This window comes from Zootoca vivipara, chromosome 12, assembly GCF_965207765.1.
Source record: "Zootoca vivipara chromosome 12, rZooViv2.hap1.1, whole genome shotgun sequence".
NCBI lineage: Eukaryota > Metazoa > Chordata > Lepidosauria > Squamata > Lacertidae > Zootoca > Zootoca vivipara.
Window position 1 is genome coordinate 28,812,422 of NC_142595.1, and position 19,867 is coordinate 28,832,288.

Genomic DNA, 19,867 nt, shown 5'->3' on the forward strand with positions numbered 1-19,867 from the left:
ATGGGAAGGAACAATGAAGGATCACAAAATGGGACAAAAGTGATGGAATTCATCCTTCTTGGCTTCCCAGGATCTCAGTATTTGCAGGTGTCCATCTTCATGCTCTTTCTTATCATGTATGTGATGTCACTGCTGGGAAATGTGGCCATCATCATTCTGGTAATAGCAAATCGTCGTCTCCATACACCCATGTACTTCTTCCTATGTAATCTCTCGTTCCTAGAAATATGGTACACTACAGCTTCTATCCCTAAGACTCTGGCCATCTTTCTGGGGAGGAGCAGAAGCATCTCTTTCACTGGCTGCATCCTTCAGATGTATTTTGTGTTTGCCTTTGGATGCACAGAATACTTCCTGCTTTCTGTCATGGCTTATGACCGATATTTGGCCATATGTGATCCCCTGCACTATAGCACCATCATGGACAAGCAGCTCTGCAGGAAGCTGGCAGCTGGCTCCTGGCTATGTGGTTTCCTCATTATTTTTATACCGGCTTTTCTAATCTCAAGATTGTCTTTCTGTGGGCCCAGTGTGATCAATCACTTCTACTGCAACATTGATTCCTGGATAGTTCTTTCCTGTAGCAATACTTATGACATTGAGATGGCAGCTTTTGTAATATCCATCATTGTCATATTGGGCTCCTGTGTGGTCACCTTTCTTTCCTACATATGCATTATCACCACTATCCTGCGCATCCCTTCTGTGCAAGGTCAACAAAAAGCCTTCTCCACGTGCTCCTCCCATCTTGCAGTAGTACTCATTTGGTATGGCTCCACCATATTTCTTTTTGTGAAACCTTCTAAACGGACATCCCTAGAAATGACCAAAATTATCAACATATTGAACACAATTGTAACTCCATTGCTGAATCCGTTCATCTACACACTACGAAATAAAGATGTGAAGGATGCAATCAGAAGTTCATTGCATTAGGATTCTGGTCCCAACTGCCTTAATGGAGGCATCCTCCATAACAGCAGGGGATAGTCAGAAAATGAAAAACAAGGATGACAGAGGGTAAACTATCCTTGCAAATACCATCCAGGGATGGGGGGCGGGGGCGGGGAATGGGCTTCACTTGCAGTTCATCTTGGTACCTGGCTGTCGCTCCAGCATGGGATGGGGGGGGGGGTAGGGAGGCGCTGAGTGCAAAAGCATTTTGCTTGGCTAAAACCCTCCTACTCCGCCATTAAGAAGCAGAGGTTTTGTGTGCATGACATTCTCTGTCTCTGTTTTGAACTCTGTTTGGGGTGCCTCAGGCTCTGTTTTGGGCTCTGGCATGAGTGGCTCTGGGTCTGTTTTGGATTCTGGCATTGGCAGGCTTGGTGGAGGCTTGATGTGGGCCTCAGAGTACAGGCACGGGTGGCTTGGCAGCAGTGGATAGCTAGGACGAGTGTAGACAATTCCCCCCCCATCTCAACCCTAAATATGAGAGCTGTGGTACCCACGTGGTATTGGCCTTTGTGACAAAGGCCATGAAAGCCAGGGAAAAATTTCTGGATGACAAAGACAAGACCCCTTCATCGTCTGTTTAACTCATTGCTGTTTTTTCTTCTTCCTGTTTTGTGGGATGAAAGTTTTGTTGAGATAGTATGTAATGAATATATATATATATATATATATATATATATATATATATATATATATATTGTCATGTAGATATTTGTGTAAAGGCATGGTCCTCACAATAAACGGATATGATGAGGTGAGACAGCTATGGATAAATATTTTAACACTGCCCTTCCTGTTTACTATGATTAGGCTTCAGTGTGTTTAGTTACAGGACATAAGAACAAGAAGGTTGGATCAAACTACACTGATCCTGGCCTGACTGCACTGGCAGTCAGTTAGTTTCTGGGCCCAATTCAAAGTGCTGTTTTTGCCCTATGACGCCTGAAGCAGCTCAGGACTGCCATACCTCGAGGACTGCCTCTCTCCATTTGAATTTACCTGGACCCTGAGATCATAATCTGAGGCCCATTTTCACGTGCCTCCTCCCCCTTGACTGGATGGCCCTTGTGGTCTCTTCCAACTCTATGATTCTATGAAAGAGTGGCAACACAAAAACAGGCCATTGGGTTGTTTAATGGGACCAACATTAAACTAGATTGATAAGGTGAGGTCTAATAAATAAATTAGAAAGAGTGTTGGGTGAGATACTCTCTACTGGGAGAGTAGTTTGTTAGCAGAGAATCACAATGAAGAAAGCTCTTTCCATAGCAGCTACCCACCTTACAAGATAGAGAGTGTATTTTGGGCAAAAGGCCTTGCACATAGCACGTTGATGGGACAGGTTTACATAGATTATACAGAGTTGGAGGGCACCTAAGAGGGGGAAAAAATCTACTATACATCAACCAGTGGGCACTCTGGTTGATTACTATATACATATCCTATGCCCAAACCTGCAAAAAATCATCAATCAAGTTGTGGCCTTATTTGACTCCAGCACAGTCTTGGGACGTATTTTATGTATTCACTGTGTGTTCACCACACCCCCTCATAGCTTCACTGTGCCTGGGCCCACAATTTAAATGCAGATAGATTGATACCCCCCCTTTTTAATATTTCAACAGGGAGGGATCTCACAGCTAGTTTCTCATTCTTATTATTTGTTTTGGCAGGGGTATCTGAATGCCATTTGCTATTCAGGGAAGCAAAATTGTAATATGATACACTGGTTTGATGTTATTAATCTATTCTGCAACTCTGTCATTACTTTCCCCGTTACTAGCTTTTCGCATCCACATGTTTTTATATAACAATAAAAAAATTAGTATTGTGAATCAGGTTAATATAAAGTTGATGAAGATGAGAGAAATTTTATAAATCTGCTCACCAAAAATACAAAACACACACTTAAAATGTATAGCAAAGAACTTAAAACCAGTGCTTTATTATTTTCTTCTTATTAGTATTTCCCTGTTGTTCAAGTCAGGTCTTAACACAATAATATAACAAATAGGGAAAAAAATGCAACCTAACAATCCAGTGCTAGAGGCTAAGATACAAAAGATCTCCACAGCTACCATATATTTCCCTTTAGTGCTCAAGTAACTTGGAACAAAAGACAACCAAACACTACAAAAGACCAACATGCTGAAAGTTATAAACTTGGCTTCATTGAAACTGTCAGGTAACTTCCTGGCAAGAAAAGCCACTGTGAAACTCACAGCTGCCAGGAAGCCCATGTAGCCAACAGCAGAGTAAAACATAGTCACAGAGCCCTCGTTACATTCTAGTATAATTTCTTTAGTCAGGGAATGCATGTCAACATCTGGGAATGGGGGAGATGTTGCCAGCCACATATGCCTGCTTGAATAAGGGAGCAGGAAAGAACAACTGAGTTGGTCAGTCTTTTCCCCACATACTTCCTCATCCTGGAACATGGTTTGGTGGCCATGAAAGCTAGAACCACAGTAATGGTCTTTGCCAGCACACAAGAAACAGCCACTGAGAAGATTATGCCAAAAGCAGTTTGTCGGAGGAGACATGTCACCATCTGAGGTTGGCCAATGAACAATAAAGCACAAAGGAAACAGAGCAGCAGCGAGATGAGAAGAGTGTAGGTGAGGTTTTGGTTGTTGGCTTTGATGATGGGAGTGTTGTGGTTCTTCAGAATTATTCCCAGCACCAGTGCTGTGATCAAAGCAAAGGTAAGAGCAAGGAAGGCTAAACTGATGCCCAAAGGCTCTCCATAAGACAAGAAGCTTATATCCTTGGGAATGCATGTATCTTTCCTCTTGTTAGGATAGTTTTTATCTAGGCATTTATTACAGTCGTTCATATCTGGAAAAAGAAAGATGTCCTCTGAACTCCCATAGTTACCATCTATATCAACAGCATGATGTAATTGCTACCCTTACACAGAGCTGTTCAAATAAGATGATAGAGGAAGCCTTGATATGATAAAAAGTGTGCATGGGTGAAGGTCTATCAGGCATGGCCAAACTTGGCCTTCCAGCTCTTTCGGGACTACAACTCCAATTATCCCTAGCTAACAGGACCAGTGGTCAGGGATGGTGGGAACTGTAGTCCCAAAATAGCGCCATGCCTGGTCTACATGGATCTAAGGAAGCATCATAGTACGGGACAATGCAGGGATAAAAATGATGTGGTAAACTATTTGGGATCATGTATGCTAAATCTGGTAGTGATGACATTCAATAACCAATCTGCAACAGTGTTTCAATAGACTTTCAATGGTGTTCCTACCATAAAAAATGAATCATTTGAATTGTGTAATTTGATGTGCATGTTCATATGGATTATAGCAGGCATCCCCAAACTGCGGTCCTCCAGATGTTTTGGCCTACAGCTCCCATGATCCCCAGCTAACAGGATCAGTTGTCAGGGATGATGGGAATTGTAGTCCAAAACATCTGGAGGGCCGAAGTTTGGGGGTGCCTGGATTGCAGACTTTCTGTTTCATAACTCAGTAGCATTTATGTTCGATGCAGACTGACTGAAATACAAGCAGGCCTTAAATCAGCCTGCTTGTTATCTGGAATTTCACTTATGTAAATAAAAGGAATACGAATAATTCTCAAAGCTTGTAATACACTCCTCAGATTCAGATATCTGAACAGCCAGAGTTTCCCCCTCCCTTCCTTCCTTCCTTCCTTCCTTCCTTCCTTCCTTCCTTCCTTCCTTCCTTCCTTCCTTCCTTCCTTCCTTCCTTATTGTGCTTTGCTAGTCGGTGGCCACCATTTTGAGGCATAAACCGTTCAGAGAGGGAAGGGGAGCTAGATTGGACTAATCAGAGAGCAGGAGAGATCAGACAAATAAGTTTTCCCTTTCTCTCTTTTGCTGGTTGGCTGCAGCCATCATAGGAACAAATCATGGCAGAAAGAGGAAACAGATCACTGATTCCCATAAGAAATGCTTGCCAAATGTATGATTTCCAGGGAACACTAGTGGATGGTAAGTAGGACCTGCATTTACACTAACGTTTCTTACATTTATTTCAATGGAAACTAAGTGCAAATAACTGAGAGTGGATTGAGAGTTATATGTTTATCTCTTACCCTCCTTGTTTGACATCTTCCCCTCTGGACATGGGATGCAATCATAGCAGCAAAATGCCTCCCCTTCCTTCACTTTTTTGCTGGAACCAGGATGGCAACTCTCAGTACACACAGAAAGAGGCTGAACCTAATCCATAAATGAAAGAGCAGGATGATAATGAAGAGAACAATGATAGGTGAATCCTTCAGGTTCTGGGTCCACTAATTTGGGGAGAGATAGACAATACCTAGCATGATATACTATATATTGATAAAGCAGTTTTAGGGATACACCCATTTCCAGTTCCAGCAGCCACTACCATAGGAGGATGATCATGTTTAGGAATGTTTGATGAATTCAGTCTTTTTGAATCCCAGTACAATATGTCCTGATCAGCATCTAGTGGACTAATACATATGTTTTGAGATTCCTTAAAGATTGCAGTACAGATTAAAATAGGGATTTAAATATGCATTCTGCATATTTATCTTAATTCATATTGAAATGTTATTATTTTAAAAATCAGATTTATGGGGAAATGGAGCCGAACCCACCTGTGGCTTAAAATATGCACATGTGACAAAAACTGGCAAGAGAAATTAGTTCCATGGATAGTATACAAATGTAGTTAATAATGGAAAAATAAGCAGTACAATTAAAACCAGAAATAGTGGGGAGGGCTATCAAATATCAGTCATTCTGGCAATGCTTTCACTGTTGCTTATTGGATGAGACAGTGGGAGATGGTGGAAAAGTTGCCCCAAGCAACACACCCTTTGCCAGCGCATTTACACTGCACTGACCTTTCTGCTGTATTACCCCTCCTCCTATCCCACCCAGTAATGCTGTAATATTCCTGTTGGGAGGCCAGCTGTGCTGTGCCACCTTTTCCTGCCAACCACTCCTGTAGGAATGATACAGTATATTCCACATCTCCTGCTCAAGCCCCTCCACCTCTTCTCTTTCTTTCTTTCTCCTCTTCTTTTGCTCCTCTAAAAACAACCTGATCATGTCTGCTCTCAGCTGGCCGTTTTATTCTTCACCCCTTTATTGCACATCAACCTGGATAGAATTCATAAATGGTAATCTTCTTTCAATCAAAAATATTTTTGTGGGTGGTGCATGATTACCACAATGAAATCAGTTTTAGGCATAAGGAAAGATCAACAGTGCTCATTCAATCCCAGAAAACCTTTGAAATAGCTGACGGACTGTACCTGGTTAAATAAGCTGGGCCACATGATGACACCCTCATCAATGGTAAATGGTTGATCTGGAGAACCCTGTGGATCCATCCTTCCAACTCTCACTCTCTGAAAGGATTGATTGGATAATATTACATAGTTGATAATATCCAAGCCAAATAGTACCTCCCCATTTTGGTTGAAGGAAATCTCATCCTCTGCGGTGTTGTTAAATGAGATACTTCTCAGAAATTGGTGGAGCTAGGTTGGAAAAAGAAAATCAGTAGTTTTAGAAAAAAGGTAAGAGATGGTGAAACTTGTTTTCAGGAAAGGGTTTTGATACATAGGAAAACTCTTAAGCCTCGTCAGATGGTGAGTGCAGATTCCAGTGCCAATGGAGCATGGTAGTTATGTCAGATGGGAGTAGAGTCATAGCCCAAAGTGGACAGAATCAACTGATTTTTTCACACGACATCTTTTCCTGTTCTCCCCACCACCACCACAACCACGACTTCCTTCTCGGGAGTGATGTGGGAACACTTTCTTTGAGAAAGGATCTGGTGGATGGGGGATGCTAAGAGAATGGGGCAGATGCCTCTAGCCATTATCGTCTCCTGGTTGTTATTAGTTTGGCATCTCAGCTGGTTTTGTGGGAACTTCCATACAAACACTTTGTCATGAAAAACAGGATGCTTTCTGTGTGAACAATCCCATGACCATATTCTTTTTTCTCTGGAAAGTGCCACCTTTGTAGAGCCAGAATTTGCAGGCATCAGAATATGTCACAAATCAACCAGACTACCATAACTAATTCTCCCCCTCCTCCTTTGTGTGGAAAGTCATGATTCAGCATTGGTTTTTCTCATCCTCTTTGTAAAATTAAGCTGTAAAGAGCAGGCTAGAAGCATGGAGGAAGACCAGATGTCAGGAGGAAGCAACATGCAATGTGTTTTGCTCTGCCACTTGAGGATCTTCAACTCCTTACCTTCCAGAACATGTGGTTCTGATTCTTCTGCCTCATTTGGTGCACCATTGCTCTCTGTTCATGCTTGACAGAATACATCTCATGTAAAGCATGGGCCACAGCATAAACAGCATTGTAAATACTGTAACTATGGCCTGTCATGCTCTTTTCAAAAAAATCTGCAGGGAGGCTCTCCAGCTTCTCTTCCCCAGTGCAAGCATCCCCTTCCACCTTACCAGCCATGGAATCTGGGAATTTGCAGCCAAAGGCCTGTTCCCAGAAGTGCTTGATAAAACCATCTCCATCTGTAATGGATGGTTTTCTGCTCTTAACATATAAATTAAATCCTTCTGGGTCCTTCAAGTGAATTGTGAAAGAAATAGAGCCATGGAACATTTCTGAATTCCAATTCCGCTGAAATGCAAATGAAGTGAATTCAACCTGGGCTGTTGTTATCCATACTTTGCCGTTCATGTTCGGCGTCATCTGCTCACGTTCTGATAGAAAGGGAAGCCATCTAAACAATACCATGGAATAAGATTCTCCATAAACCACCACTACATTAGCTTCACTGTCCATAATTGTATCATGTATTTTTGCCCCCTGTTGTACCATGTCATAACTTTCACTGGCATAACTATATTTGGGGAATCTTTCTAGAAAGGCAAAGCAGACACCACTCTTCATAAACATTGGGAGCACTGTTTGCACAAATCTTTCTCCATTGTCATTATCTACCACAATGACCCCAATCCATGTCCATCTGAAATGTAGAAGCAAAGAGAGAATTCCTGCAAACTGGTGGCGTTTCTGGGGGTCCATCTGGTAGAAGAAAAGTCCTGAGGTCTTATCATTCACCACTGGAGCAGGGCCATATGTGAGCTAAAGAGAGATTGGAGAAAGTGTGAAAGCTATTATAAATTATACAACAGATCAAACTAGTTATAGCCATTCACATATGTTACTATGGGAATATTTAGAAGATCCCTGAAAGGCATTTGAACTTTACAATTGCCAGGCTCTGGCATGGAAAACAGGTGCTGGAATTTGGGATTGGGTGATGATGTACACTTGTATTTATTTATTTCAGGATCTTGGAGAAAGGCTGTATTTTAAATGGGCTTGAGAGAACGGTCTAGGTCATCAGCTTTCAGTGCGCATTTGTTATCACATATGCCATGACATTATGCATGGTCTTCAGGAGTTGAGCATCCTTTGTCTTTTGTACCTGGGGTCTGCCAGGGCCTTGCCCTTTTGGGCGAGGTGGAAGAGGCTGCCTGCCAAGCAGGGGACTCAAACTGAAGTATGTCAAGAAAATTGGTTTCATCTAAGAGTACAAGCAAATTGTTGCATTTGTGACCAGAGGGTCACTGCAATAAACACAGGAGACTTTGAAGCTCCCTTATACTGAGTCAGACATGAATCTCACTTATATTGCTGAAACATTGTGTTCCAATTATAATATCTTCCCTCTTTCATGAATGAATTGTAAGAAGGGTTTTTATTAGCCTGAGTATGAGAGGGAGAGAGAAAATAATTGCTGATCTGATTATTTCTAATGCGTCTAATTCTCCTTCCAACACACACACACACACACACACACACACACACACAAAATCTGGAAAGAGCATTGAAGTATGAAAATGGCATTGGATTCTCATACTCCACATGAAAACAGTCAAGAGTTTCCTACCTGTGGAATCTTATGAATATGCAAAATAGTTCCCACATGAAGCGAGATTTCAGAGTCAAGCCCCCCAATGACAGCTGTCAGATTATTCTGGATGTCACATATATAATTGGGGACAAATTTCTCCAGTGTTGATAAAAGTAGCATTGTGGCATGATAAGTCTTCTTTGCATTGTCATTGCTGTCATAGATGTGGAAGCCCAAGGTGTGATTGGGTAAGATGTGAGGGTTTTCATTGATCTCCTTTATTGCAAATGCCAAGGCCAGGATGTGCTGGTAAGCCTTAGGCACCACCCTAGAACAAGAGTTGCAATCTGTGTCAAAATACTTCATACTGGAAAGCCCCTTACATTTCAACTCAGAAGTTAATCAGTTTGCATTCAGTGGGATTTACTCCAATGAAAGTGATTGTGGGGTAAGTGCTGCATCTTCTGGAGGCTCTGGAGGAGAATCCTGCAAGTGAAGCAATGTCATCAATGATTAACTCTCATGAGTGATGATACATATGAGATGGATAGCGTGGGTACTGCACTCTGAATTTAATAATATGGGGTTCAGTAGGGTTTATAAGTGGGAATAAGATTTTCAGGAAGTTAAAATGACCATAAATGGTCTGGCTGTTTTTTTTTAAAAAAAAATATTTTAGTTTAAAAAAACAATAACAGCTATTTAAAGATGGTATTTCAGATACACAAAATGGATATTCCTTTCGATGAAGCATTATTTCTCCTGTGGAGAAATGGGAGATTATTTTCTTCATTATTTCTTTAAAAACATTAATTTAAAAGCACACACTTCTCCATTTTCAGTCAGAAATGGATCATATCATTCAAAGGGAGCTGTTTCCAAATAAGAGTGCATATGTTTGCAGCCTCAGCGGGTGTTTTCAGGCTGATAATTCAAGTGACATGAGAAATATAAATAAAAAACCAAACGACAATTATTAGTATATGTGCTGCCGAAGCGAGCACACCCAACAACAATTATGTTCTTACAGAAGCTCTTCAGGCAATGCTGGTGGGGGGTTTTCAGTGAAGGCTGTTGGACTGGAGTAGAAACCACCATGAGCAACTATGCCACCAATAATAAAATCTCCTGACTGATGATATGTGTGAACTGGATGGTGTGGATCCTGCACCCTGCATTTTGCCACGCGGGCATTGCATATCTTGTTAGGAAACATTGCCAGCAGCAACATTACCAAATCCGCCATCCTTAGAACAAGGGGAAATCTTCCTTATGCACAAATATTTCCTTATTCTCTTCTAGAATACTCTCATTACTTTTACACTGTCTCTCTTGAATCTAGGAGCACCCAACACCCTAGTGGATCCCGTACCTTTTAAATGGTACTGGGTATGCTTATAACATGTTCCACAGGTTTTGCTGTGAGTTTTGCCAGTGTTCACTTCAACTCCATAGGGGCTTTGGGAAGCAGCAGAATTAATCACAGTACTTTTGATCATGAAACAGGAAGATAATTATTGAGTCAGAATGGGAGATTCCCTGCAGAACTGCTGTTACATTTCCAATAGTATCATTTTGAATTCTCTTCTTTTAGATAATATGGGAACAAGGCTGTAGTAGTGAATTTTGATGTTAGGCGCTCATTTTAACAGCCGCTGTAGCCAAAAGGGACTCCCTAATGGAGAGTGGTGTACACAGAATGTTCACATTAGGCTGCGGAGACCTGGGTTCACATCACCAATAAGCCATAAGACATTACTACAATGCTGTTCATAATAGTTGTCTGGGAGTAAGGTCCACTGAATTCAGTGGTTCTTATCTCAGCATAGTTTTACACATTTCAACATGCAAAGCACAATTATTTTTTAAAGAAAAGATCTTTAGTGAGCTAAAATGTGATCTTAAGGTTTTATTTAAAAATACAAACTAGTTGTTGTTGTTGTTGTTTTTTAAAGTTACCCCATAAACTGCTAGTATAAAGGAGGAATGCTATCGAAGGAAATGACACATTCTCTGCTTGATTGTTATCCTTAGTTTGTGACGCTTGCTGCTCCTTCACAAGGAACAGTAAAAGCTGAAAGGCTCATTATATTCTCATTATCACAGAGACTGTGTTGTTACCTTTGTACTGTAGCAGGTGATGATATCAATTGTGTTCTGAAACACACACATCCAGAGCTGACCTCTGTTGGTTTCTGAACCTATTCCCCATGACAAAGAATAACTGGGATTGGGATGATGATTCAAGTCCAAGAAAAGAAAACCAGAAATAATAAGAGGACAAATGTGGATCAGCAAAAAAATATTGTAGGGGTTAAATTCTGATGCATTATAAACGGATCAAGTGTGACTGTCCCGATAAAAACAAGAGCACACATAGCCATGAATACACAAGGTTCAAGAGAAGCTTTGAGAGTGTTTTTTTTAAATATAATGTACAGTGGAACCTCGGTTTATGAACACCTCGGTTTATGAATTTTCGGTTTATGAACGCCGCGGACCCATCTGGAACGGATTAATTCATTTTCCATTAATTTCAATGGGAAAGTTCGCTTCAGTTTATGAATGCTTCAGTTTATGAACAGACTTCTGGAACCAATTACACCCATGCTTCAGTTTATGAACGCTTCAGTTTAAGTACTCTGCGGACCCATCTGGAACGGATTGATCCACTTTCCATTACTTTCAATGGGAAAGTTCGCTTCAGTTTATGAACGCTTCAGTTTAAGCCGTCTGGAACAGATTAATCCACTTTCCATTACTTTCAATGGGAAAGTTCGCTTCAGTTTATGAACGCTTCAGTTTATGAACAGACTTCCGGAACCAATTGTGTTCATAAACCGAGGTACCACTGTACATACTGTAAACCTGAGGGCAAGGACTTTCTTACTGCTGATCTTTGCTAACTATTATGGGAGCCTTGTTGATGAAAAAGAAAGCTTTAAATGCTTCTATTATAAAACAAACACACATGTGAAGATTCCACTAGAACTACTGCTTCATTTATTTAAAAAGAGAAAAAAAACAGATATTTAATTCTTCATTTTGTTAATGCTTGTTATCTGTTCCCTATTATTCAGCTCAGGCCTCAACAAAATAATATAACATTTGGGGGAAAAGATGCAACCTAATAGACCAGCACTGGAGGCTAAGATAGAGAAGATCTCCACAGCTACAGTGTATTTCCCCTTGGTACTCAGGTAGGATGGAACAAAGGACAACCAAACACTGCAAAATACCAACATGCTGAAAGTGATAAACTTTGCTTCATTGAAAATGTCTGGTAATTTCCTGGCAAGGAAAGCCACTGTGAAACTGATTATTGCTAGAAGGCCCATGTAACTAAGGACACAGTAAAACATAATCACAGTCCCCACATTACATTCTAGTATAATTTCCTCAGGCATTGAGTGCTTGTCAACATCTGGGAATGGGGGAGAGATTGCCAACCACAGTGTACAGATTCCTGTTTGAATAAGGGAGCAGGAAATGACAATTGAGTTGGCCAGCCTTCTCCCTACCCACATTCTCATCCTGGATCCTGGTTTTGTGGCCGTGAAAGCCAGAATCACAGTGACTGTTTTTGCCAGTACACAGGAAACAGCCACTGAAAAGATGATGCCAAAAGCAGCTTGTTGTAGAAGACATGTCATCTTCTTAGGCTGGCCAATGAACAGTAAAGCACAAAGAAAGCATAGCAAGAGGGTGACAAGGAGAGTATAGGTGATATTCTGGTTGTTGGCTTTGACAATGGGAGTCTTGTGGTTCTTCAGAAATGTTCCCAGTACCAGAGTTGTGATGAAAGCAAAAGAAAGAGCAAATATAGCTAAACTGATGCCTAAAGGTTCTTCATACGACAAGAAGCTGATGCCTTTAGGAATACATATATCTCGTTCCTTGCTTGGATAGTTTTCATCTGAGCATTTTGTACAGTCATTCATATCTGGGAAAAGAAAAGTATTAACCTTAGCTTACATACACTGTATATAATATCAGTCCCAGAAACATCCTCACACTCAGAAAAAAAGAATAATGTATCTATCCAAATTGGAAAACTCTATGAATTGTTGTGGGGACTTGTTTAATTGCTTTGGAGCTATGTTGTGCTAGAATATGATAGTGTAGAAATTGGAGTTCTTGGTGAAGTCCAGAAATAAACAGTAAATTGCAAGAACTCGGGCCAGGAGGAAGATGAATTTCAAGTAAGTCTTCAAAAAGTTTTATTTATGTAATGATAAGATGAATTCAAATAGGAATCAATTCCAGTATGATAGTGAGGCAAATAAAAATAAATTCCAGTGAAAAAATCCCAGGACTAGGCCCTGTTTCGACAATTCTTCATCAGCAATGTTTTAATGGTCAGAGTGTACCAAGGCAAACATTTTCGTTGACCTTGCACAGAAGGGAATTCATCTTATCATTACATAAATAAAACCTTTTGAAGACTTACTAGAATATGATAGTAGGCTATAATGGCAAGGGTGTGGTAAGCCAGATGAGGTTTGCAAAAAGCATCCCATGACCATAGCTGCCAAGTTCTCCCTTTTTTTAAGGGAATTTCCCTTGTGCTGAATAGGCTTCCTCACGAGAAAAGGGAAAACTTGGCAGCTATGCCCATGACTGTGATGAGGGAGTAGTGGCTGGTGCAAAATTGACCATATTCTCAGTTTTGTGAGAAAGAGGGAGAGGGAAACCTGCCCTTAGCTTTCAGAATAAGGAAGCAGCAGCGGAAGATAGATGGTATTATCACGGAACTGAAGAACAAGTAGAAAAAGCTGAATAGTGTGAAAATACCTTGTTCAACGGTGGTGTATACATCAGCACTTTGTAACCAATCAGCATGTAACATGATATACCCTCCTGATGGCAACATGCATAAAAATAATTCCTGGGCACCCATGAGGTGTACAGCCTTTGGGATCCATTCCCCAGTACCATCTTACTGCAGTCTGAATAAAATATTTCTTTTTTCCATCCTGGTGTGATTATTGGCTCTGGTCAGCACAGCATCAGACTCTTATCTATAGAGTAGCCCCTTTGAAAGTAGCTTGTTAGCTATGACTAGATATAGATCCCCTTCATTTATGAGGGAACTAAGTGCAATTAACTGTGCAATCATCTATGTCTCTTACCTTCCTGGTTTGAAATCTTGCCCTCTGGACATAAGATGCAGTCATAACAGCAAAATGGCTTCCCTTCTTTCACTTTCTTGCTAGATCCGGGTTGGCAACTTTCAGTGCAGGCCGAAAGAGGACAGGCCTAATCCATAAATGAAAGAGCCGAATGATAATCATAAAAACAACGCATTTGGAATCCCTCAGGTTCTGGACCCAGCTTGGTGTTACTAAAGTGACACAGCATTTCAGTAGGATATGAATTGGCTCCATTGAGAGCACTGGACACTGTAGAAGCAATTGCCAGCCCTAGTCTCAACAGCCACTATCTGAGGAGCAGGAAGTCATTTGGGGACATTTGATGAATTCATTCTCTATATATTCCAATACAAAACGTCCTGATCCATACCATCAGAATGTGAAGTTAACTATCCCACATATTGTGCTTCTTTGATCAAAATATGTAATTAAATTTGTATTCTGGGAGAAAATATGCATATTAAGTAAACATGTTCATCGAGCCAGTTTTGTTTTTTAAAAGGAGCTTAACTGGGCTATTCATAAAAATATGCATCAATAACAGTGGGAAGATAGCTTAGTTGTACAGACAGTATACAAAAGTAATATGTAAATAAATAAGGAAAATGGCAGTAAATATCAGTGTGTGCCATGACTCCTGCACCAGTCTCTTCACCTCATCACTGTCCTTCCCTTCCTCCACTATCTCCACTTCCACTACCGCCCATCCCTTTCTGTCTTCTACAGCTCCCCAATGAACTTCAGTTGTCTCCTCTATACATCCTGCTGTCGACTCTCAGTTTCTCCCTCTGGCCTCATTTCATCCCCTGTTGCCTTTGTGTCATGATATATCAGGACACCGAGGAAGGGGAAGAGGATCCTGGCAAGGAGTCTTAGCCACAACGGGTACAAATTGAAGATTGGACAGGTTAGTGACTTAGGAGGTGCTCACAGGACAGTAGGGGATGTTGAAGGGGCAGCTGACAGTCCATGGGAGCCAGGGGAAAAGGACACATCACTATAACCAGAGATGCCTCCATCTCTATGGACACAGGTGGCATCTCTGAGGCATCAGGAGCAGTGGGAAACACAGTCTAGAAGACTGAGACAGGCAAGGGAACACAGCCCAGCTCACTAATTGACCGGATGAACATCATGAGGCTTGTTAGTTCTGGGAGGAAGTTTGTGGTCACTCAGATGGATGTGGCTCAGGGCAGGTGGGGATCACATGCCTCATCAAGTGGAGAGACACAATTGCTTAGCTGGAGAAAACCCAGATCATCAACCAAGATTGGAAGGGATGAAAGGGAAGCAAGGAAGATGCACTATGTTGATGAAACATGGCTGGCTGGCTGTAGACTTTGATTTCAGGACTGACTCTCGGTTTTCTGACCCTGAATCTGCTGCAGAGGCAGGAACCTGGCCTTACTGTTATTGACTCTGGACTTTGCTTGTTGTATTGGACCTGGACCAGTATTGGACCTTTTGTACTGTCTAGCATTGCCCTTGGGACTGTTTGCACTGTCTGTGTACTCGGCGTGGGGGAGGAACGACCCCCCAGGCATAACGCAGGAATCTTTCCAGCCGTCTCCCCAATTTCTTCATGACCCATGCCTTGTTGCTGACACCGGGCACATGCTCCATAAATCTTGCAGAGTAAAAACACAGCAGAGTGAGGCAGAGGTTTGTGCACTAAGCTACTTTATTGCTAAGAATTAAGCAGAACAAAAGAAAGCATGTCTCATCTCGGAGAGAGAAATCCGGAGAAGAAAACAACAACAAATGGAAACAGAATACAGCAACATTCGCTCCCAAGTCTCTTCTGGAATGTGTAAACACAGTCTTGTGACTGTCTAACTGCACAGTGAGAGGAAATAGAAACCTAATATGCACCAGTAGAGCTTACCTCCAGGAATGCAGGGGTTCAGGACATTCCTCCACCCACTCACTCATATCCTTTGCCTCACCCTTTCAGTCACATCTTATCCTATCTTCATATATATATATATATATATATATATATATATATATATATATATATCCTTTTTTGGTCCGCACTATATCCTCTTTTCAAAATAAAGCAAGTATTTCACAAGTGTTCGTAGTTGTAAATGAAATCAGTTTTAAACTTCAGGATAAAACATCAGGGTTCCTTTATTATTGGACCTTTTGCTAAATGCCTGTCACTTGGATTCTACCTGGTTAAACCAGCTGTGCCAAGCTATTACATCTTCATCAATGGTGAATGCTTGATCTGAAGAAGCTTCAGGATCCATCCTTCCGACCCTCACTCTATGAAGGGATTGATTGGAGAATATAATCCAATTGATAATATCCAAGCTAGATGCTACCTCCCCATTCTTGTTGAAGGATACCACATCTCCTGCACTGTTGTTAAATGAGATACTTCTCAGAAAGTGGTGGAGCTAAATTGAAAACAGAAAAGACGGGTGTTTAGAAAAGGCTGCAGTCTAATACAGGTCTGAGCAATCATTTTTTTCCCTGTGGCCAGAACCTACAGTGCATAGAGTCAGGGTCAAGCATGTACAGAGCCAACCAATTTTCTCTCACATAAATGTTTTCCTCTCATTCTTTCTGCCAGGCTTCTCTCTCCTTGCTCCATACCTCAGACAGAACAGTGGTGTGTGACCACTTGCTCGAAGGAAATTTTTTGCAGGCTGTCAAGGGTGTTTCACAGCCAAAGGAATGTGCATGACAGGTAATTATTTATTGTCAAACATATCACTTGCAGTCGCTTCTACAGCTCTGGATGCCTATGCACAACAATATAGCAGCTACGCAGCTACTCCCAGGTTTGCACTCTATGGCGCAGTTGCCACAACAACGGAAATAGCAAGAATGCTGCTCATCTCTGTTGACTATTACCACTGCTTCCTGACTGTTAGTGAAATGACATCTCAATGGGCCACAAAACATCTCCTATGCAAATGCTTTATCATGTACACAGTGGTTTCTGCTCAAAGAAAGATACAGCCATCATCTGTCCACAAAATTATAGATTCAGTTCCTCTTCCTATTTCATATGCCCAATTTTTTTTAACCCTGAGAGGAAGGAGCAAGCTGACAGTACAGTAGTACCACACAAGACGAATGCCTCGCACAACGGAAAACTCACAAGACAAACGAGTTTTGCGTTGCGCGAGGGACTCGCAAGACGGCAAGGTTTTCTATGGCCACCGCTTTGTCTTGCGAAGCACGGCCATAGAATGTAGCACAGGAAGGTGGCAAAGGAAGATCAGCTGTCAGCGTGGGAAGCTGACAGCTGATCTTCCTTTGCCTTCTTCCCGTGCTACAGCTGGTGGCGGCAGCCCCAGTAAGGAGCGCCCGCCGAGCTTTGGATGGAGCCGAAGCACGGCGGTACGGGGGCTGCCACGCATGATTAAGTTTCAATGCATTCCTATGGGAAACCGCAACTCGCATGACGAATTTTTCGTAGGATGTATTGAGTACTGGAACAAATTAAATTAGTCTTGCAAGGCACCACTGTACTTTGGAAACCCATACATTGTGAGGGAGTAACAGTGCTCTTCCATGTTGAGGATGTTCAACCCGTTACCTGCCAAAACAGTTGATTCTGATTCTTCACTCTCCCTCCATATGCCATTCCTCTGTGTCTGAGTCTGGATGTGGACATAGCATGCAAAGCATGGGCCACGGCATAGACAGCACTGTGGATACTGTAACTGTGGCCTGTCATACTCATTTCAAAAAATGATCCTGGAAGGTTCTCCAACTTCTCTTCTCCTGTGCAAATGTTTCCCTCCACCTTGTCTGCAGTGCCATCTGGGAATACACAATCAAAAGCCTGTTGCCAGAAGTCCCTGATAAAGCCATCCCCATCTGTGTTGGAAGGGTTTCTGTGCTCAACATATTGATGAAATCCTGGTAGGTCACTGAAGTGAATTTCAAAAGATATAGCACCATTGAATAGTCCTGAATCCCAGTTTCTTTGAAAGACAAATGAAGTGAATTCAATCTCAGTTGTTATTATCCAAACTTTACTTTTTACATTGTTTGTCATAACGTGTTCTGATAGGTATGGAAGCCATTTAAGCAGTGCCATGGAATAAAAGTCTCCACTGGCCACCACTACATTAGCTTTGCTGCTCATTATATTATCATGTATTTTTGCCCCCTGTTGTAGCATGTCATTAATTTCAGGGATGAAACTATAATTAGGAATTCTTTCTATGAAGGCAAAACAGATGCCCTTTGGAGAAAACAATTGAACTACTGTATGTACAAATCTTTCCCCGTTGTCATTGTCCATTGCAGTGACCCCAATCCATGTCCACTTGAAATGCAGAAGCAGAGAGATAATTCCCTCATATTGAACGTCTTCCTGGGCTGTCAACTGGTAGAAGGCAAGCCCTGGGGTTTTATCATTCATCACAGGAGCAGAGCCATAAATGAGCTAAAGAGGGAAGGGAGGAAGGGAAGAGGCACAATATAATTTCCAGTGTTATTTCCAGAGAGCCAGTGTGGTGTAGTGGTTAAGAGCAGTAGACTCGTAATCTGGGGACCCGGGTTCGCGTCTCTGCTCCTCCACCTGCAGCTGCTGGGTGACCTTGGGCTAGTCACACTTCTCTGAAGTTTCTCAGCCCCACTCACCTCACAGAGTGTTTGTTGTGGGGGAGGAATGGGAAAGGAGAATGTTAACCGCTTTGAGACTCCTTAGGGTAGTGATAAAGTGGGATATCAAATCCAAACTCTTATTATTATTATTATTATTTCAAACTATTTATGTACATTATATGATGAATTCCATTGGCTGCATGCTATCTTTCATTTATACAAAATGCACACATTCATTTGAGCTGAAAACTGGGATAATTTCCCATTCCTGCTTGTTAAACATTTGATCTGATGAGTGGGGACAGGCACTGTGTCTATTTATTTATTTATTTATTTATTTATTTATTTTGATTTGTGTGTGTGTGTGTGTCATTGCTGAATTTGGTAGGTCTTGTGGGTTGAATAAAATTGATGGGAGGGGCACACCAGGCCCCAATAAGAGTATTAGCTACCCTTGCATAAGATACTATTTAGCTATGTCAGAATTGTAAGTTGGGGAATTTATTTTTCTAGAGCCTCTCCTTTTTTCTTCATGATGCACAGACGACCCAGCCCGGAGCAAAACTGAGATTTCTGCTTTCTTTTTCCAAGATTCCTCACACTTCTTTTTGAACCCTTATTTCAATTGTGAACCAGCTGCTCACTACTATTACTCCTTTACTGCAAAGCTTGATTGTTTCTGCTACTTAGGACAACTTCATTATGTGTTTAATTTTCCCCAAACCCATTGCTTTTGGGGCATGGTGTGGTGAGGAGGGAGAAGGATGTTAGCGCCAGTTACCTGTGTGTAAGCTCTTCCCCCCCCCCAACATATACACACTGAATGCACATGCCTTCCTCACTAAGTAGAAAATGCTGTATACTCAAACATAGGTGGTAAGAGAGAAGTCCATTATTCCACCAGTGGACATTGGGATATCAGTTTCCTGGAAAGGGGAGGGAGTTGAAATAGAGAATGAATTATTCTCCCCTCCCATGCAAATTTACTGCAAAGCAATGTTTTCATTGAAGAGCATAGTAGAAATGAAAGGGTGGATGCTAGAAAGCTCCCTCTCCTACAAGGAATGCTTGGGATAACAGAGTTCTTGCTGGAGTGGGGGACCTACACCCTGAATTGGTGCTGGGTACCTAGCCTCTTCTTTTCCTCTATGCAATCTAAAAAAGGTATTGCACATAAATGTCCTACCTGTGGAATCTTATAGATATCCAAAATTGTTGCCACATAAAAGGAGATTTCCGAGTCGATTCCCCCAATAACCCCTGTCAGATTATTTTCAATATCACATACATAGTTGGGGACACATTTCTCCAGTTTGGATAAAAG

The 19,867-nt window shown here is 41.6% G+C and overlaps 2 protein-coding genes and 1 pseudogene across 2 annotated transcripts; 1 reads left to right on the forward strand and 2 right to left on the reverse strand.

Annotated features, from left to right (window-relative positions):
- On the forward strand, nt 1-936 carry LOC118077959 (olfactory receptor 6F1-like). Its single transcript, XM_060281135.2, has one exon. It carries the CDS (start codon nt 1-3, stop codon nt 934-936), a length of 936 nt encoding a protein of 311 aa, XP_060137118.2.
- A 1,964-nt stretch (nt 937-2,900) lies between these two features.
- On the reverse strand, nt 2,901-10,061 carry LOC118077954 (vomeronasal type-2 receptor 26-like; annotated as a pseudogene).
- Nucleotides 10,062-11,847: 1,786 nt separating this feature from the next.
- On the reverse strand, nt 11,848-19,867 carry LOC118077955 (vomeronasal type-2 receptor 26-like). Its single transcript, XM_088654607.1, has 5 exons — nt 19,730-19,867; nt 17,525-18,382; nt 16,146-16,373; nt 13,948-14,074; nt 11,848-12,758 (listed from the first exon to the last, which is right to left on the reverse strand). Exons 2-5 carry the CDS (start codon nt 18,356-18,358, stop codon nt 11,848-11,850), a joined length of 2,100 nt encoding a protein of 699 aa, XP_088510733.1. The 5' UTR covers nt 18,359-18,382; nt 19,730-19,867.

What these genes read in the sequence shown, in the direction of transcription:
- LOC118077959 (XM_060281135.2), top strand. Translation starts at nt 1, where the DNA reads ATGGGAAGGAACAATGAAGGATCACAAAATGGGACAAAAGTGATGGAA.
- LOC118077955 (XM_088654607.1), bottom strand. Translation starts at nt 18,358, where the DNA reads ATGAATGATAAAACCCCAGGGCTTGCCTTCTACCAGTTGACAGCCCAG. An exon ending in AGAATCAACTGTTTTGGCAG is followed by an intron (nt 16,374 to 17,524) that starts GTAACGGGTTGA and finishes TTTTCAATTTAG; the next exon opens with CTCCACCACTTTCTGAGAAG. An exon ending in CAAGATTTCAAACCAGGAAG is followed by an intron (nt 12,759 to 13,947) that starts GTAAGAGACATA and finishes TTCTTTTCCCAG; the next exon opens with ATATGAATGACTGTACAAAA.